At 61.1% G+C, this 19,662-nt stretch overlaps 1 protein-coding gene across 2 annotated transcripts; it reads right to left on the reverse strand.

Moving 5' to 3' along the window:
• Window positions 1-1,404: 1,404 nt before the first annotated feature.
• Window positions 1,405-18,690, reverse strand: SCARF2 (scavenger receptor class F member 2). 2 transcript variants are annotated; one of them, XM_065692670.1, is made up of 11 exons: window positions 18,482-18,690; window positions 13,363-13,421; window positions 11,613-11,714; window positions 10,813-11,332; window positions 10,277-10,495; window positions 9,770-9,898; window positions 8,298-8,401; window positions 8,098-8,215; window positions 6,702-6,823; window positions 3,659-3,811; window positions 1,405-3,313 (listed from the first exon to the last, which is right to left on the reverse strand). In XM_065692670.1, the coding sequence occupies exons 1-11, from the start codon at window positions 18,661-18,663 to the stop codon at window positions 2,109-2,111; spliced, it is 2,913 nt and encodes a 970-aa protein (XP_065548742.1). In that variant the 5' UTR covers window positions 18,664-18,690; the 3' UTR covers window positions 1,405-2,108. The 2 variants fall into 2 exon arrangements, with proteins under 2 accessions (XP_065548742.1, XP_065548743.1); XM_065692671.1 differs by lacking the exon at window positions 18,482-18,690 and adding an exon at window positions 12,309-12,351 and having other exon boundaries at window positions 13,363-13,414.
• Window positions 18,691-19,662: the final 972 nt, after the last annotated feature.

The raw sequence follows: 19,662 nt of genomic DNA on the forward strand, positions 1-19,662 counted from the left end.
TGTCCCGGGGCTGCCCCTGCCTCTTTGTTTCAGTCTTTTGCACTGACCCAAACCTGTGGGTCCTGTCCAAGGACTGCTCCAGAGGGTCCATCTCGCTGTGCCCCTGCAGCCACCACATGAGCAGGGGTTTCATTCCCATTGGAGTTCCTCTTCTGAGTTTATTTTTGGTAGGGCCTGAAATAGGATCTGGATTGTCGGCATTGGGCTCCCTTTTATCGCTGCTTGCCGGCCAAGCCAAACGTGCTCTTGTCCAACCCAATGGTTCCTTCTTCAGGTTGGGAAAGTGGGAGGGAATGGGAAGCAGATCAGTGTCGCAGTGCTGGTGAAGAAGGTTGGCCACAAGTGCTACTGTGCTCCTCTGCTCCCCTGGATGAGGTGCTGGTGGAGAGGAGGGCTGGTAGCTGTGGGACAGGTTCTGCTCCATCACAGCATCATCTGCCAGCCTCAGCCACTGCTGCCCCCTAGTCACATGCAATGCATTTAGTGAAGCCATCACACTGTCACCAAAGGCGTGACCTGTCTGTCAGGGAAGGTGGCTCCTGCTCCACCTTATGACCTCCTGTGGTTGGGTTCTGCTATTTTTCCTTTGAGGTCAGTGGTTTCTGCACCTCCAGGAGAGCAGAGCAAAGCAGCTTAGAAAAGCAAATGGAAGTCCTGTGGGACTCAGCTGCAGAGGAAGCTGTTCTGTTTGTCAGCCTCTGCTCGTTTGTGGAACCCTCAAGAAAGTCCCTTCAGCAGTGTCTATCTCAGGGTGCTGCCAGTCAGAGATGAGTAAAGTGCATCCTGCAGGCCCCAGTAGGATGCTTGGAAAGGAGAATCACAACCACATTATGTGGACAAACCAGCCCCTCGTGATACTGAGAAGTGACAATGCCTCATCCCTTGTGATGGCAACATCCCTCATGGCCTGTGGCAGCACACGAAGAAGCATCTGACCCACCTGAGCTGGAAAGACCCTGCTGGAGGTACCTGGAGGCTATGGTGGACCTCAGGGTGACATCGGTTTGTTGCTGCCCTTCTCCAGAGGAAGGCAAAGCTGGCACTGGGAGACGCGGGGAAGGTCATAGGCAGCCACCTGAAGGAAGCTGCTGATGCTCCACCCAGTAGGGTCCAGTGTGGGCCTCCCAGTTCAAGAGGGATATGAAGAAACTAGAGGGGCTGGAGGAGGACAACCAGCATGGACATGGACCGTTGAGGATGCTGGATACTCTGGATGAGGGGCTCCTCATCCTGCCCTAGGGCTGGTCTTTGCAGCCCCAACAGGGACTTGCCTCCCTGCCTGTACCTGCTGTGAGTCCATCCACATCCGGCTCAGGACTAGGCTGAGCACCCCAGTGAGGCCGGGTGCTGCCCAGCACATCCCTGCCCCCAGGGCAGCTGGAGCACAGAGAGACAGCACCTGGCTATGGAAGAAATACACTTTTATTGGGAAGCGCTCTGCAGAGGTGCCAGGCTCTGTCGTACCGAACGATCCCTCCAACGCCGCTGGGTGGGAGTGAGAGCCCAAAGGACATTGGCTCTGGCCATAACCAGGGCTCTCCTCCAGGCCAGAAGCAACCCCGGGGCTGGAGGGGAGGGTGGCATCGGTCGAAACCAGCTCGACCCCACGCCGGGCGTGGCACGGCTGCGGCAGCACCAGCAATGGAGCCATGCCTGGAGCCCAGGGCGCTGGGGCAGGGACTCGGTGCCAGTGATGGGTGCAGGGACCCCGCACCCCGCTGCACCCCAAGCATGGGGCGTGGGAAGCGAGCGGCTCCGTTACTGCAGAATACACTGGGTACAAGCACTGCTTATGCGGTCAATAATACTGCTACAAAAAGGGGGGGGACGCCAAGCACGGACCCCCCTGGGGCTGGTGACCAGGCCAACTCCCTGTGGTCCTGGCAGGGAGCAGGCAGCAGGGCATGGATGGGGAAGACCAGGTCCTGGAGCAGGGGAGACTAAAGGAGAGAGGGGGATGAGAGAGATGGAGAGAAGGGGAATTGGAGGCTCAGGTCTGCTCCCATGCCCCCTGCCCAGCCCAGGCTCCCATGCCCGCTGGCCGTGTTGGCAAATGTCCTTCATCCGGCGCGGGGCTGGCTGGCGTGGGGCTGGTGCCCAGCTCCTGGTCACTGCACGGCCTGAGCGGGCGCAGCGGCGGCTCTGGGCGGCTCCAGGCTGGCTTCTCGGCTCTTCTTCCTGGGGGGCTTTTTGATAGGGGTTTTCTTGGCCGCCTGCTCGCCGGGGGGAGCTGGGTCCTGGCTGCTGCCGGTGCTCGGCTTCTCCACCCACTTGTGCTCCCCGGCCACCGGCTCGGCCGCCCCGGGGATCAGTTTCTGCAGCGGGGGGGAGGTGGGCAGCAGGGGCTTGCTGGTCTTCTGGCCGCCGGCGGCCGCCGAGCGCTTGGCTTTCTGCGGAGGAGTGGGCTTCTCCCGCAGCACCCCCACTCCGTTCGCCCGGGTGCCTCCGTCCCCCTTGTTGAGGCTCTGAGTCTTTTCCTTCAGCTGGGCAGCCAGCTCGGAGGTCAGCTGGGGATGGAGGGGCTCGGAGCGGGGTTTGCCAGAACTGGGGCTGCGCGGAGCATCCCTGGTGTCCCCAGCCCGCCGCTCTGGCTGGAAGGTGCCCATCTTCCGGAAGGCGTTCTGCACCGCCCCATTGATGCTCTCTGTGGGCTCTGAGCTGGCTTTGCTCCTCTGCTTGGGCTTGGAGGGTGACTGGGGCTCCCTGGCCAGGCTGGCTTTGCCCTCTGGGACACCAGGTTCCTTCGGTTGCTTCTGTGCTTTCTCCTTGCCCCGTGCGCTGCCCCTCTCCTCTGCCCTGCCCTGCACGCTGGCGGATGTCTCACTTGGGCTCCTTTTCCTCTTGGCCAAACCCTGGCCTTGCTCGGGGCTGTCAGACTGGGCAGCCACTCGCTCTGGGGACCAGCTGGACACCGGCAGTGAGTTGGATTGGCTGGAGTTGTACCTGCTGTGGATCCAGGAGACTTTGGGCTTTGTGGCTGGGTCTGGGGGACGGGGCTTGGTCCGTTCTGGGGACGGTGGCTTCCCGGGGCCGCGTGGCTCTGCGGTGCCATCCTCCTCCTCCTTGGACTGCTTGGAGAGACGGGCAACCCGGGCATAGAGCGCGGCACCGGCTGAGCCCGAGCCGCAGGACGAGCGCTCGCTGTCCGAGGACTTGAGCAGGGGCGTTTCGCTGCTGTCAGCCGGAAAGGCTCGGACTGAGCCTGTCTCCTTCAGGAAGGTGTATTCACCCGCTTCCTCCCCGATGGCCAGGGCCGCCAGCTTGTCCCCGGGGCTGGCAGGTGTCCCTCGGTCCCTGCTGTCACCCACACTCTCTGCAGGAAGAGAGCACGGGGGGCGTCAGGAGGAGCTGTGCCCGGGGAGGGTAAGGTCTGAGATGCTCCTGCAGCACGATGGGACAGCATCCCCCTTGGAGTCCCACACCCTGGTATCGTCCCCAGCTCCCTCCTCCCAGTCACAACAGGGCTCTTAAAGCGACCCCAGAGGAGGGAGCTGTGAAACCGAATGGAAGGGAACATTGTCCCCTGCATCCCTTCTCAGTGAATGGGGAGCCAGTGTAATAGTCCCCACCACGCAAGGGTGATGTCTCTCCACTGAGCAGGAGATGGTCCCTGGAGATAGCCCTGAGGAGCCCTGGCGAAGCACTGTTCCCTGCTCACCTTCGTGGGGGACGCAGTACACTGGCCCCTCATCCGTGGTGTCGAAGGAGGAGAAGGAACCGCGGGATGACCAGGATGGGGAAGGCTGTTCCACCACAGAGGGCGGCTCAATGAAGCTGCAGTTCAGGGTGTTCTCCAGGTCATGGTGGGCAACTGCAAGGGCAAAGAACTGCTGTCAGTGCCAGGACTGCCACACACCCCAGCCCAGCTAGGGAGGGTGGTCAGAATCACAGGCCCATGGCAGCACCCAGATCGGTGGAGGGGACCGACCCACCCCGAGACTCAGGCACTTCCAGATGCTCTGGTAACCAAGAAGCCCCCAGCATCCTGGCCTGTATCAGCACCAGTGCGGCATCAGGGCCAGGGCAGTGACTGTCTCCCTTCACTGGGCACTGGTGAGGCCACACCTCAAATCCTGTGCTCAGGTCTGGGTCCCTCTGGGGTTGACAATTACCCCCAGGTATTTGTCACCTCTGCCCACACATCTCAACACCTAAGGCACACTGCAATTTCCTGCTTGGACTGGGGGATTCTTGCACATCCCTACTTTACAATAAAAAAACGCTCAGTGTCATTGGGATGTCCTCCTCTCCCAGCACATTGATTCTTTATTAGAACTGCATTAAAACAAGGGCAACAATGCCCACCTGCCCCTGCCCAGTTTGGCTTCTTGGAGAAAGGAAAGAAAACCCCAATACAGCGATATTTCAAGAGCAAACGGCTGCAGAGGGGAGGTGGCAGTTCCAATATGGCTTTCCTTTTAAACAAACCAAAAAGGGAAAATTAAAAGCAGCTGGCTGGAAGTAGATGAAGGGAGATGCTTCCTGAGAGGAGGCGTGATGAGCGGCTGCGACCCACGGCCACAAGGCGCCTCTGGGACCTCAATGAGACCCAGGATATGGCCAGAAGATACAAAGAGGATGTGCAGCACACCCAGAGGGGGCTGGGGGCTCCTGCGTGGTCCCTTGGGATTTACCTCCCCTGGACAATATACGCCCCTGGCTGATGGGGCTGGGAGAAACACGGATGCTTCTCGCCAGTCCCCTCCTGCCACTGCTCCCCAAAATCTCCCAGGGCCACAGCATGAAGGTGCCAACCCCAGCCCTGCCTGCACAGTGGCCCAAACCTTGGCAGTGAGACCACAGCGGTCAGCCCAAGCTGTGGCCTTGCTGGCTGCCAGCTCAGCGCGATCCCCAGGGAGATGATGTGGACCCAAAGCTGATGCCAAGGCTGGGAAGGAACTTTCCAGAGGGATACCTGGGGCTCCTGATGAGCTTCAGGAAGACCTGGTATCCCGCCTGGGAAGGTTCTACCATGTGTGGGCTTGTGCTCACTGTTATTGACCATGATCATGTTTGAGCCCAGAGGGGAAACCCACTCAGTGCCAGCAAACAGACAGCTGGGGCAGCAGCTCTGCAAGGACATGAGTGGATCCAGAGCAACCATCTGCTGGGCATCCACGGCTTCAGGCAGCACCAGTTTACCCATGACATCCCCACAGGGTTCTGAGCACCTCCAGCTCTGACCTGGCCTTTGGGATGGGGCATTTCAGCATCCCTGGACCCGCCTGCTGGGGCAGGACCAACATGGCAGCAGGCTACTGTGTTGTGGCCACTGTGGCTTCCAGGCGGAGCTGTGTGCTGATGTGGCACCGCGGTCACTGGCACCACCCAGGATGAAGCTGCTCCAGGCACTCAGCAGCTCCCCCTTGCCCGGGGGGTCCCCAGACCCAGCTGGGGCTGGAGGCGTTGCTGCACCATACACTAGAGCTGCCAAAACCCACTGGCTCCAGTGCGTGGGCTGACATGATGAACGCAAGGCAAGCCCTGACCAAAGCCTGCTCCCTTTTCCTAACAACCCCCAGCCTCACCACCAGGCTCTGGGAATAGCCACAGCCCTGCCAGGACATGAGGCCATCCCGAGCATCCCTCTGGCACCGTCCTCACCCCTTCCCGGGCCCACTGCCGTCCTGTTTACACAGAGAAGCTGAATGGGCTCCAGCTGCCTCTGGGCTGGCGCAGGGAAGGTGCAGACAGCCCTCCTTGAGCTCCCCCTGCCCTTGCCGCACACAGGCACCCTCTGTCCTTCCCGAGCCCTGCCCGGCCCCTTCCACAAACACGGCCTCTGTTATCCTTGCAGTAGGAATGTTTCTCCGGCCCCGACACACCCTGCTCCATGGCAGGGCTTTGCTGTGCCCCACACGGCAAGGAGGCTGTGATGAAGGAGCTCAAGAACTGTGTGCTGGGATGGGGCCATATACCACCTGGAATGGGGGACTTGGCATCATGCTGAGCCACTGTCCAGTGGGATGTGGCTGCTCAGGACATCCCACTGTCACTGCACACCCAGGGAAGTGGGGCTGAGCCCCATGGCAGCGCAGCACCCCCTGGTTTTCAATGGGGTCCTCTCTGGGGTAGCTCATCCCCAGCTCCTCATGCTGGGATGAGCATAGGGAGGGTTTGGTGCAGGGGATGCTGTCCCCCAGCTGCCTGGGTCCCCTACAGCCCTGACAGCTCTAGGTCAGGCCCTTTGCCACATGTGAGCATCCCCTGCAAGTGCAGTTTGTGCCCAGGCAGTGGGGGGAGCTCACCCAACATCCCTGCCCTCTGTCCTCTGCTGCATGCAGCAGCAGCGTGGGCTCTGGCCCCAGCTGGGATGATGAGGCTCCACACAAAGCTTGGGCAGGGTTAGGTCAGAACCAAAAGGCCAAACAAGGCAATTCCCTGGTGCAACAGGGACATTTCCCCTACCTGGGGAACCTCAGATCCCCACAGGGCAGCTCAGCAGAGCTCCGGTCACCAGGCAGCCACCCTTGCAAAGCAAAATGATACCACTGACGTCCAGAAGGTGCAGAAAGGGCTCAGCACCTGTGAGCCATGCGCTCACACCAAGCACTTTGATGGAGCTGGGGACCTGCGCGTCCCCGTCCCCGCTGTGCTGTGCTCACTGCCTGGGCTGGGGGCTGCGAGTCCTGCTCTGTCCTGTGAGGGGTCAGCCCCTGGGCTGTGGCGCTGTGCCCCCTCCCCAGATGGCAGCACCTTACCCACGACCTTGGGCAGCTTCTGGCGGCGCAGGGGGATGCGCGGGAGCTTCATGCCGATGCGGCTGAACCGCCCGCACAGGCGTCTCGGTGGCTTCTTGGCTGCTGCCAGGTCCTGGCCAGAGCTGCAAGAGAAGGTAACAGCCCCATCAGAGAGGCACCAGCAGCCACCCTGTGGTGGGGACAGCGTTCACGGAGCAATGGAGAGAGTCAGAGCTTCAGGGGCCTGCAGAGACAAAGGGCGTCAGGGGAAAATATTGGGGCAGGTGAAAAGGGGGGTGGAGATTTGCAGAGGGTGCTGCCAGGGTGGCACCGGCCCACACCACACCGGGATGCAGATCAGTGCCAGGGGGTGGTGGCAAGGCTGGAGCCGGCCGTGGCTGTTGGCAGCCCAAAGCACTGGGAACGCCCAGCCAAGGCCCCAGAACTAACACGTGGCTTCTCTTTATTTGCTCTCTGGTTTTGAGGTGTTTTCAGGCAGCTATCTGCAGCTGCAGGAGCGAGCGGCTTCCCGGGCTGATAGACAACCTGTGCTGTGCCCATCACTTGGGATGCTCCACAAGGCAGTGACGTGGGGGTGGCACTGGGGGTGACCTGGCTTCTGGGGGACACTGCAGAGGTCCAGGCACCATGAGAGAGAGTGAACTGATCTCCCCTCTCCCTGTCCAACACTTCACTACAGGGCGCTGCCCTGGTGCTCTTCTCTGTGGGTAATTGCCTGCAGCTCCCAGGGCTCCTGAGCCAGATGTGCGGGACAGGGCTGAGCTGGCATGGCTGCAACGGGAGCTGCTGGAAAATTCCAGAGCAGCGGCTGCCAGCATGAGAGAAGGGATTCACCATGGAACTCCCACAGCCTGGCCCATGCTGAGCAGCACAAGCCTTTCCCTCTGCAATGGGGATGTCACCCGGCGCTGCCAGCATAAACATCCTAGCCTGGCAGTGCTGCAGCCGATCGCCTCCTCCAGGACTCATGCCATGTCCCAGGGGGTTGTTCTTGGGGGTCTTTATCACATCTCAATGCCCTCACTATGTTTTAGGCTTCCTTTTGTAGAGGAGCTCCATCCTCCGAGATACTGGAGAGGACCCTACTGGTCTCCATGAAGTGGTGGCCCATGAGAGGGAAACAGTCAGGGAAGAGGCTCACCTCGAGTCCCTCCATCACCTGCTGCTTGGGTGCTGCCCTGAGGATGCAGCAGGACCTGCTCATACCCCTGGGATGTGCAGGACACACGGTGCTGTTCTGCCTCAGTTTCCCTGCAGCACCGCCATCCCAGTGCGGTCCCTGCATCCCCATCCTGGTCCCAGCCATGCACTGGTCACCGATGTCCCCAGCTTTCCCCTTCCCTGCTCAGGCTTTGTGTCAGAGCCTGGCAGGAGCCCGCCTGGCCCTGGTACTCACCCACAAGCTTCGTCCTTCTTGCGGCAGATGCAACAGCAGCAGAGCAAGGAGAGCAAGAGGATGAGCAGCAGTGCCAGGAGCGCTCCTGCGCCGATCACCCCCATGCGCTGGTTGGCCTCTGCAAGACAGAACAGGTGGCTCAGCCCCATCCAGCCCCGTGCACCTCCAGTGCCCATTCTGTGCCCATTCCCGGCTCTCACCCATGTGGCAGGCGCCCGTCAGTGGGTTGCAGGCACCATCGTGGCACCCGCAGGCTTCAGCACAGTTGGCTCCATAGCGGCCAGGCGGGCATGTGAGGTTACAGCTGGGAGGAAACAGTGATCATGAGGAGGCTGGAAAAGACCTTTAAGATCACCCAGTCCAACTGCTCCCAGCACTGCCAAGGACACCACTAACCCATGACACTGAGGGCCTTGGCTATATGGTGCAGTGGATTCAGGGATGCTGGTGGCACTGCTGGGCACTGAACCCTCTGGCAGCTGTTCACCAGCAGCAGCATCCCAGCCGGAGCGGCTGCAGACGTAAGGAGCCAGCGGGCCCTGGCCCAAACCCACTCCCCTGGGAACATCCCAGCCCTCGGCACCGTGCCTGGAGGCAGCTCAGTCCATTTCACACACTGACAACTCACAAAGCCCAGCCTCGTGCCTGCCAGGCGCTGGGTGCTGGCCGGGCGCACACTGAGCCCCGCGGCTGCTCCGGCAGCTGGGAGCAGGGACAGTTCCCTGGCAAAACTGCTCATCCCACCACCTGGACATGCATTCCCTCACTCTCTGGGAGAGCACAGCGCAGTAATTTGCTTTCCTGTCACCTCTGGTCCCGACACCTCTGGGCATGATGTGGAGGAGACACACGGCTCTCTGCACATCCTCCCAGTGCAGAGCTGAGAGAACCCCCTGCACGGGGAGGACATCGTTCTGCCTTCCTTCCAGAAATCATCCCTTTTTAGCAAAATTATACACTGACAAAATGCGTAAGTTTGCACATAGTCACAGGGAGCAGCCTGAGCCTGGAGTGCACCCATACAGCACAGCTCAGCCCACAGCTGCAGTGCTGCTGGGGATGCTGCTGGGGCTGTAGCTGCATCCTGAGCATCCTGGTCCCTGTATTCCTGGCGCTGTGCCGGCATCGCAGAAGTCTAATCCATGTGCTGCTGTCCAGCACTCTGCTGAAAACAACACCAGCACCTACCTCCCTTCACCTCTGCTGCCAAAGGTGGACACGATGCCCTGGCCTGAGCTGCTGCCAGTGCCCATCCGGCTCTTTTAGCAGCACGAGGGGTTGGTGAAGACCCCCCAAACCCACCCAAAATCCAAACACTCCTTGTTTATATGTTCTGAGCTAAACACTGGCATGGGCAGGATGCCAGCTCCATATCCCTCATCTGCCATCACCCCTGCAGTTAATGATGGGAAAATCCGAGCAACACGGGCACTGTGGGAGCTGTCTGCATGCCCCAGGCAGAAGGAAATGCTTTCCTGCCTTTCCACACAGTCCCACACTGAACAAAACCACCAGGGAATGCAAGCAGGATATCCAATGTCGCTGTGCCCGCTCCTTGGGCATAAGGAGGGCTGGGGGGCTCTTCCTAGGGGTGAGAAAGACCCCTCCCAGAGAGTCCACACCCCAGGAGCTCTGGGGTGCTCCCCAAGCACGCCCACTGTGCCTCACTTACTAGGTGCCATGGGAGCCGGGGTGGCAGAGGCAGTGGCCTGTCTCGAAGTGGCACTGGCCATTGACGCAGTCACTGCAGACAAAGGCGCAGTTCTCCCCATATGTCCCATTCCGGCACTTGGTTTCACACCTGAAATGGGAGGGATGAGGGCAGACAATGGAGCATCCACAGATCCTGGGGAATGTTTGCATCCATCCCCCTGACCTTTTTGCCTGCAGGCAGGGAGATGGGCTGTGTGTTATCATCCCTGTTTGGGTGCTTCAAAGCCCTGGAACTGATCCTGGGCACAACAGCTTGTGGACATGCATCCAAGCTTGAGAGCTGAGCCCTGCCACGAGCACCCAGCACTGCACAGGGGCATAGGCAGGGGTCTCACAGGCTCCCTCCAGTCTCATGGCTGTGACAGTGGGCTCAGCTCATCCGTGCCCTCTCCTGTCTGCAGAAGGCCAGGCAGGGAGCAGGAGGGATGCTGGGCATCACCTGCCCAGTCCCGGCTGCAGCACTCACCGGTCTCCAATCCAGCCAGGGTTGCAGTGGGAGCACTTGCCGTTGATGTGGTTGCAGGTGTGACCATCCTTGCAGGGGGGGCAGAGCTTCTCACAGCCCTCTCCATAGAAGCCGGGCGAGCAGGGCTGGTCACATTTGGTGCCATTCCAGCCCGCCTCGCAGGTCAGGCAGCGCCCATCTGCCACGGTGCACGGCTGCAGGCTCTTGCACTGCCCACACCTGCAACGGCAACTTCCCTTTGTTCAACATCTCCCTTCCCTCATCTTTCTCAGCCCCTTACTTCAGCAAAGAGGGGGCTTTGATAACAGAGAACAGAAAATATGGCTCTAATTATTAATAATCTACCCTTCCTATCTCATTTTCTGGAATTGCACTCAGAAGTATCAGTGCAAAATACCTCCTTCCCCTCCCCGGGAATGTCCTGAATTCAGTCTAGACATGACTATGACTGTGAGGGGGAGCCCATCAGCCTGCACAGCATCCCTCAATCTTCCTGCCGCCACCTCTCACTGAGCCCAGGGGATCCAGGCACTCACCGCCTCCTGCAGCCCTGTCCATAGAATCCCGCGGGGCACGGCTCGCGGCAGTACTTCCCGCGGTATCCCGGCTCACATGTGCACGTCCCGTCCACCTGGTTGCACTTGCCCTTGTAGCACTGGCAGTAGCGGTCGCAGCGGGGCCCGAACGTCCGCTCCCGGCACTGGCAGCGCCCCGTGAACTGCTCGCAGGGAGAGTTGTTGCAGGAGCACTGGTTGTTGCAGCCGCGGCCCCACCAGCCAGGCTGGCACAGGCAGTTCCCTGTCTGCTGGTCGCACTGGGAGTTGTGGCTGCAGTAGCAGGAGCTGGAGCACTGCGGTCCCCACCAGTTGGGCTCGCAGGTGCACTTGCCTGTCTTCTGGTCACACTTGCCGTGCTTGCAGAGGCAGATGTTCTCGCACTTGGGACCCCAGTGGCTGGGGTTGCAGGTGCACTGCCCCGTCACGTCCTCGCACTGCCCGTTGGGGTGGCAGCTGCACATCTCCTTGCAGTCGGGGCCCCAGAACTGCCGGGGACACTCTGCGGGCAGAGCCATCAGCCTGGCACTGCCTGCAGGAAACAACCCCGCCTCCAGGGGAGACCCCCGCTCCCAATGGGATGCTCAAGCACAGTGACCCCCCTCCTCTAGTGCAGTGACTCCCCTCCTCTAGTGCTCTGGGTCTCAGAGGAGACTCCTCCAAAGGGACAATGCCCTGGCCACAAAGCCAGAGCAGAGCATCCACCTCTGGGAAGTCACTCCAGGATGAGCTAACCCCCAGCGAACCCCACCGAGGACACCTCGTGTCATGCCAGTACTCACTGGTGTCACAGTTGGCGCCAAAGTAGCCATGGCGGCAGCGGCACTCGCCGGGCCGGACGCACACCTCATTCTCCTTGCAGGTGAAGTTCCCCTCGCACACAGCTGGATGGATGGACAGGCATCAGGAGGCAGCACGATGCCACTGGACCCATCCCTGTTCCCAAACACACCCCGGCCCCGCAGGGTGCGTGGTGGCATTCCAGGTGCTGTGGCACGGTGACCATCCTGGCAAGCAGCCTGTCAGGCTGGATGGGACCCTTGCCAAGAAAAGGCCATCAGCCTCCTGCCACCCCATTCAGCTCCATCCCCGTACCAGCCTCCTGCCACCGAGCCCAACCCATCCCTGTCCATGTCTGCACCCAGCAGCAGCTCAGCTCCGTGTCACCAGCAGAAGCACGCCTGTGCTGGGACTGCCTGTGGGCACCGGAGAACAGGGACATGGGTTGGGGGGGTCATAGGCAGTCCCCTGTCCCCTCCACTCGTTACAGACACAGTAGTGTCACTGCCACCCCACCACTGCCTGTCCTGCTGGGCCACCAGCCCCTCTGCTCTGAGGGGTCCCTGTGCTGGGGCAGGAGCAGGATGCGGACAGGCAGCATCGTGGTGCAGGCTTGCACAGGCAGGTCCTGCACGGCCCTAGATGAACCACCTTAGGAGCCACACGGGAGAGCAGACCACCCATCCCATTCACCTTACCTGGGAGCTGTTAGACCTACGGTGATGGATACTATAGAACCCCCTAAAATAGACAGATTACACAGGTTAGGAGCAGTGAGTCTAAGGGTTAGAGCAGGTTGGGGGGGGGCAAGGAGACAGGAAAAGCTTGCTGGTGGGACCATCTTCCCCCCACTGTCCTGGCAGACCCTGTTCTCCCTCATGCCAAAGGGACCATGTCCTGTTCCTGGTGTGCAGGCACCCAACGCATGCAGTGAGCGGTTACAAGGGCTCATGCACGGTGGGTTAGTTGGTTACGTGTCCTGGCTGCTGGCTGCACACTGCTGGTGCCCCAGGCTGCTGCACTGAGCTCCTCCATCTCTCCTGGGGCAAGGGGAGTCCTGTGGTCAGCCGAGGCTGTGAGGATACCTCAGGAACCCCGGAACAGCCCCGTGCCTGTGGATCAGCGCAGAGGATCAGAGCTCCAGGGCCTCATGCTCAGCACCCGTGCCCCTGTAAGAACGGTAACGCCTGGCGCGGCCCTGGCTGGGGCTGCCCCAGCAGCCTCTCCCCACTGGGGTCATGATGGACACGTGCCTGGTCTCAGTGGCTCTGCCTTGGCTCCTCACGCTGCTGCAGGAAGTCTCTGGGTCCCATCCCTGCAGCTGCACCTTCCCTGTCCCCATGCTTCACCCTGGGGAACCCCGGCTGACCCTTGGGTCCCAGAGCAGCTCTCCCAGAGCTGGCCAGCATGGAGAGAAACCCACCAGCCTGGGAGCGGGGGTGATGCTCCATATGCAGGAGCCGTCTGGTGCACCCCGGGGTGTTACTGTGGGTTCAGGGGATACCCCAGCACCCCAGCGCTGGGCCTGAGCACCCATTCCATCCACACGCTGCTGGCTTCAAGTACCACAGGGAGGCAGGACAGGCCCCAACATCCCCAAGGAGCCTGCCTGCAGGCAGAGGTCCTTGGGACAGGAGGTTCCCGCTGTGGGGCACATCAGGGTGGCCCCTGACAACAGCAGTGAGGCCAGGAGGGCTTAGTAAAGAATGGGCAGATGAGCAGTGTCCAACACAGGAAGACACCAGTGCTTACCTATTAAACACTCGCTTCCTTGTTGCCTCCATCCTGGGCAGCACACGAGCACCGCGGAGCTACAGAAGGCAAGAAAAACACCATGAACGGTTATGACCCTCAGAAAGCCCTAGTCTTTCCCAAAACTCTATGGAGAACACCGGTGCCATGATGGTGAGAGGTCTCACTCCCGATCAGTTGAAGCCTGGTTGGAGGCTGCTTCCCTTGTCTCCCATGGGACAAGGAACGCTACTGGCTGCTCCTCATCACACAGAGCTGCTGGGGGCTCCCATGGGCACCGGATTCAGCCAGGAGTGAGGCCAGGAGCAGTTCCTCTTTGAGCCAGGAGTGGTGAAACAAGGAAAGGTGCGTTTGGAACCGCTGACAAAAGAAATCCCCCAAACCCCTAAAAGCTGGGAAAAGAACGTCTCCAGCACAGCTAATGGGGGATATCCCCCACATAGAAGCTGTATGATGCAAACTGCATGTGGCTGGGATGTACCCCTGAGCCCTTGAGTGCCCAGGAGTGCCACCACCTCCAGGGAGCACCACGCACAAGACCATCACTCAAAGCATTTTTAGCACAAGCCTGACACTGGCCAGCACGAGGAAGGGGTCTCAGAGCCCCTTGGAGGCTCAGCCAGAGTTGCTCAGTTCCTTACTGGGATGGGACACCTGGGGACACCTCACCCACACTTGTTCAGTGACCCCCCAAGTGACAGGCTGTGGGCTCCTAATGCTGCAACCAAGGTGTAGGGAACATGCTCCCTGTTCCGGGACACTGCAGGAAACCCCCTCATCCCTGGGGGGACCTGCACATTTCTGCATGGACCCTGCTCATCCCTGGTGGTACCATACTGCCTGGTCCCGGCCAGCCCCAGGAGCGATGCTGAGAGCTATAAGGGACCCAAGTGGGTGCTGCAGTCAATCCAGGGCCGCTCATTCTGCGGCGTAGCCTGGAATGCGTTTTGCTCTTTCTTTTTTTTTTTTTTTTTTTTCCCTTTTCCTCTTTATAAGTAACAAATGCAGAAGAGGAGGAGACAGTGAGGAAGTATCCGCTCAAACCCAGTGCAGTCACAGGACCGCGTCTGGCTGCCAGACAGCCTTGTCCTGGGGCCGGGGAGGGAACGAGGGAGCTGCCAGCAGCCCCTGGCCCAGCACTGGTACTGGGGGCACTGGAGGTAGGTCCCAGCACCCGCCCGGCCCCGCCAGGAGCAGTGCGTCCCCTGCTCACAGCGGATGGGGAAAAGTTGGAAAAGAGGCAGAAAAGAACCACAAAAATGATTCAAGGCCTGGAAAGAATGCCTCGCAGACGGAGCCCAAAATAGCTCCATCCTTCAGCTGCCGAAGTGGCTGCAAGATGCTGCGATGGCAGCCGGAGAAATCCCCTGTGTGGGGACTGTGGGGCTCAAGTGAGGGGGCTCTGCCCTCGGCAAGCACAGAAGGGGATGCAGGGTGTTAAGGGCAAAGGGGGGTCAACCCCTAAACCACCTCCCCAGAGACTGGGTGGGCTGAAGACAAGGTTCTTCTCTGCACGAGGCTTCAGGCTGCCCTCCCCTATGTGCCCGCCGTGCTGGGGTGCAGTAGGAAGGGTCTGTGGTGTCCTGACCCTCTCAAAGCAGCCACTGTCCCACCTGGCCTGCTTTCATTGCTCCCCCCTCTGGAAATTTAGCATTTGGTGGTTTTTCAATGAAACCACAGCAGGTCTGCAAGGGGAAACCCTTCTGCTTGGGAAACCTCCTCCCTCAAAGAGCTTTGCTTGGCTGCCAAAATGGGCATTACAGGGGAGGCACCACAAAGCATCACCTGTGATGAAAGCCCTGCGGTTGACGGTGGGGAGCTGCTGAAACAGTGGCAGGCAGGAGAAACCCCTCCCTGGCCGTGAGCTGGAGGAGGTGAGCAGCACCGTGACCACCACCAGCCCACCCACAGCACTGGGATTGTGTTTACCTTGTGGCTGATAGCTAATCCCTGCTTCCCCATGCCTGCTGCTGGCATCTGGCACCCCTCTGCTCAGCCCCGATCTCCTCCATCGTTGAGTTTGATAGCAAATAAACTCGCTCCCATTGTAAGCAGAGGCGGCTGGGACACAGCACGGGGTCACTGGTGCCCCCAGTGTGGCACACGGACTGGTCCCTGAGCACAGCCAGCCCCAGGTAGGGGTGGTGCTGGCTGCAGCATGACCCATGGGACATGGGTCTAAAACACATCTTGTGGTCTCAGCTCCTGCAAAAAGGGCTTGCTCCATACATCCCATGGCCAGTGGAACTGGGGTAATCGGGAGATACGTTTAAAAGGTTGCTCGTGCCTTACAGGGACCTGCCACTGCAGACATGCCGGGTGCAAATCCACCTTCTACTCCCTCTTCTCCAAAGCACTTCAAATGCTGGGCAAAGAAGAAAGAAAAGCTGCCTCTAAGACCTGTCCAGGGTGCGGGAGCTCTGCTGATGTGGAAGAAAGGAGCAGGGATGTGGGGACAGCCAGGGCTGTGACCTGCAGGGACAATCGCTCAATGCCCAGCGCATGGCCACATCCTGCTCGTGCTAAGCACCAGCAGCACCTCCATGGATGCTCTGGGGGCTTCTATGGAGGCAGAATATTTTTCTTGTGGATGAATTGCTCCCTGAAGCACATCCCCTTCACCCACAGCTATGGAGGGGGCTCCTGAGGCTGGAGGGACAGCTAGAGAGAGCCCCTCTAAAACAGTGAGGAGTGAGCTCACACCCCCAGAGCAGAAGAGAGACCGTGGGGCTCTGGTGGGAGCCACTGCCATGGTCCCATGTCAGACAGTCCCATGTGAGACCTCCTGCTCTCAGCCCGCGGGCACACGGCGTGTCCCCACAGCCCACAGCACTGCTGTCCCCTCCCCAGGCCTGTGGCCATCCTGAGTCCTCCCCACCCCACTGCGTCTCCCAAGGATCACCCTGGCACTGAGCTCTTTCCTTCTCCGTATCACCCATCACTGGGTGCCACCCAGCTCCCCCCATGTGGCACACAGGGACCACGGAGTCCCAGCCAGCAGCATCCCCCCTGGATGATGGCAGCTCCAGGTCCCCGACCCAACCCCAACCCTTGGGTGCAAGGCAGAGATTCCCTGGAACAGGATTGTGGAAACTCTTCAGGCAGAGAAAGCAAAGAAAAAAAAGTTTTAAAGCAACGCTCACCAAAAGAAAGTGTTGGTGAGAGCAGGACGGGGACAAAGCAGCGCCCGGGTACAGGCCTTCACCCAAACACCAGCGTCGGAGAGTGGCACCCCAGCTTGTAACTTGGTTATAAAAGAACTTCAAAATTAGGGAAGAAATCTTTAACACCAAATTGCCCCTGCACATCCCTTTTTTCTACCCCACATAGTTCCTTGGATTGTTGCTCACTAGCCAGGTCTAAGGAGGTCACAGAAGAAGCTGAAGCAGAATCCTCCTCTCAAGCCCCCCCAAACTCACAACTGGCATCCTCGAGGCATGGAGGTGCCTGGAAGAGCCTCGTAACCACAGATCCAACCAGCAGCTTCACCCAGCTTGGGTGGGGGACACTGTGACCAGCCCCAAAGCCCCAGGGCCAGGGAAGGACCCACAACACCCCTGTTCTTGGGGCCACCAAGGTGGGTTTGGATGGTAACACATGGGGCATCCTCCATGCCAAGGAGGACATCTCAGGGGCTGTCCCCTCCCCACCTTGTCTGGCACCCAGGCTGTCTCCAGGCCCCATGGTAGGATGGACATCACCCCCTGCATCCTGTCTGCTTGCTGGCAAATGCCTAGTGTCCAAGCCCCGCAGCACTGGGTGTAGCATCCCTCCAGCAGGAATGGTGCAAGGGGGAGCACTCAGACACCCCATCCCCAGCACGTGGGGCTGGATGCCGGGAACAGGACAGGGTAGGGGGGACATTGCTTCACATTCCCACTGCCACCCCAGGACATGGTGGCAGTTTTGCTGGGACAGATGATGGGCAGCGAGGAGGAACCACTTCCTGCATCCCACATCCAGAGCAGCCACTGCTCTGGCTCCTGAAATGCCTCCTTAGGAAACTCAGGCTGTAACTTGAGGAGGGGGCACCAGCCTCTGCGGCCCTGCTGAATGGAGCCATTATGCGGCCCCTCTCGCTCTCCGCACATGTTTTCCTTGTGGACTCATCTGACCTCACAGGCGAGATGTAAAGGTGCATTTATGGCCTGGGCCCCCCAGCAAGGGCAGGGGCTGGAGCTCTCCCAGCCAGGAGGCAGTGCCTGTGGGCACTCTCCCCCCTTGACTGGGGCCAGCCTGGCCAGCACCAAGCTCCAGCACTGCAGAGAAGCTTGGCCCGAGGCGATGCTCTGCAGTGACCTGTGGCAGAGGCAGAGCACAGAGAGTGGCGACAAGGCAGTGCCACCTCCCAGGGCTCTGTCACCACCCCGATCAGGCAGGCAGGATGTGACCCCCGGGGGCAGCCAGGTAGTGCCAGCACTCACTTGCTGAAGCCAAACCCGAGGGTGCTGGAGCTGCCAAGTCCACCACCTCGAGCAGCCCTCGAGCTCCACCAGCATACCCAAAGCATCCTGCATCTTGCTAGGCCATGGAACTGGCTGTGGGGGTTGCAGGGCCGCGCCCCCCATGCAACCCGATGTCTGGAGGCACCCAGGATCGGCTCCCCACAGTAGAACCGGCCCCAGGGGTGCAGGATTGGTCCCCCACAGCACGATTCGATGATCACCAGAGGCATCCAAGAAAAGGTTCCCGCAGCAGGATCGGCCCTGGGGGGTGGAGAACTGGCACCGGGGGCTGCAGGACCGGGTCTTCACAGCACTCCCAGAAGCCGCGAAGTGCAGGACCGGCTCCGGAGCACTCAGAACCGGCTCCGCGAAGCAGGACTGCCCCAAAGGCGAGCAGGACCGGCCCCGGTGTGCCCAGAACCGGGTCCCCGCAGCTCTCCTGGCGGTCAGGACCAGACCCCCATCCCCGGCCCCGCTCGGGCCGAGCTCCTCGCCCCTTCCCGGTGCCCGGCTCCCCCGTCTCAGCTCCTCACAAGCTGGATTTCACCCTAGCAGGCGCCCAGCGGCGGGTCTGTGTGTGTGTGTCCGTGTCCCCCCCTCCCCATCCCGCCGCACCCCGCGTCCCGGGCCCGCCGCTCGCAGGGTCCCATCCCGTCCCGTCCCGCAGCTCCTACCCTCCGGCCCTGCAGACGTTCCTGCCGCGGGGGCTCAGCTCCTGCGCGGCTCCGCGGCTCAGCACCACCAGCACCAGCACCAGCGGCAGCTCCGCGGCTCCGGCTCGGGCGCGGCGGGGCGGTCGCAGCCCGCGGGCCGCCATCACCGTCGGAGCGGCGGGGCCCGGCCCGACCCGGCCCATCCCATACGGGGCGCTTCCCCCCCGCCCTTCGCTCCGCCGCCCGCCCCGGCTCCGCCGTGCCCGGTGCCCGCCCTGCCCCGGCCGCTGCTCGGCGGGCGGAAGCCGCAGAGCGAGAGCGAGCGCTCCGCCGCCGCCACCTCCCGCCCCCCCCGCCGGCAGCAGCGGGAGAGACCCCGCCGCCAGCCAGGAAATTCCGCATTGGTTCCCGTGACGGCGGGCCAGGCTCCGGGGGCCGCGTCCCCCACCGCGGGCAGCGCCGCCCCGACGGGCCCACGGGTCCCCCGGGGTGGGCAGCGCCGAGGAATGTGCGGAGGGATCCCCGAGGGAAGGATGCGGAGCTCTGGCGCCCAGCTCAGCCGGGGGATCCGATAGCTCCTGGGAGTCCCCGCGGCCGCGGCGTGGGGATGGTCCCGGGGTCCGGCAGCCCCTGCGATGTGGCAGCCCTAGAAGTGCGGCAGCACCGGGACCCAGCCGACCCGGGGTTCCGGCAGCCCTGGTGTCCAAGTGCCCGGGGGTTGGGCTCTCTCAGGTAGCCAACAACCCCAGGATCCATCTGCCCTGGGATGTGGCAGCTCCAGCTGTGCTCCGGGGAGACCTTAGAGCAGCTCCAGGGCCTAAAGGGGCTACAGGAAACCTGGAGAGGGGCTTTGGACAAAGGCCTGTAGGGGCAATACAAGCGGAATGGCTTGAACCTGCCAAAGGGGAGACTGAGATGAGCTCTGGGGCAGAAGCTCTTCCCTGAGGGTGCTGAGGCGCTGGCACAGGGTGCCCAGAGAAGCTGTGGCTGCCCCATCCCTGGCAGTGCTCAAGGCCAGGTTGGACACAGGGGCTTGGAGCAAGCTGCTCCAGTGGAAGGGGTCCCTGCCCGTGGGAGAGGTCTGGAGCTGAATGAGCTTTAAGGTCCCTCCCAACCCAAACAAGGCTGGGATTCTGTGCTCTGTGTGCCCTGCTGTCCCAGGGTCCATCTCCTGGTGTCTGACATCTCCATGCATCTGGCAG

Source organism: Lathamus discolor, chromosome 12 (assembly GCF_037157495.1).
Source record: "Lathamus discolor isolate bLatDis1 chromosome 12, bLatDis1.hap1, whole genome shotgun sequence".
NCBI lineage: Eukaryota > Metazoa > Chordata > Aves > Psittaciformes > Psittacidae > Lathamus > Lathamus discolor.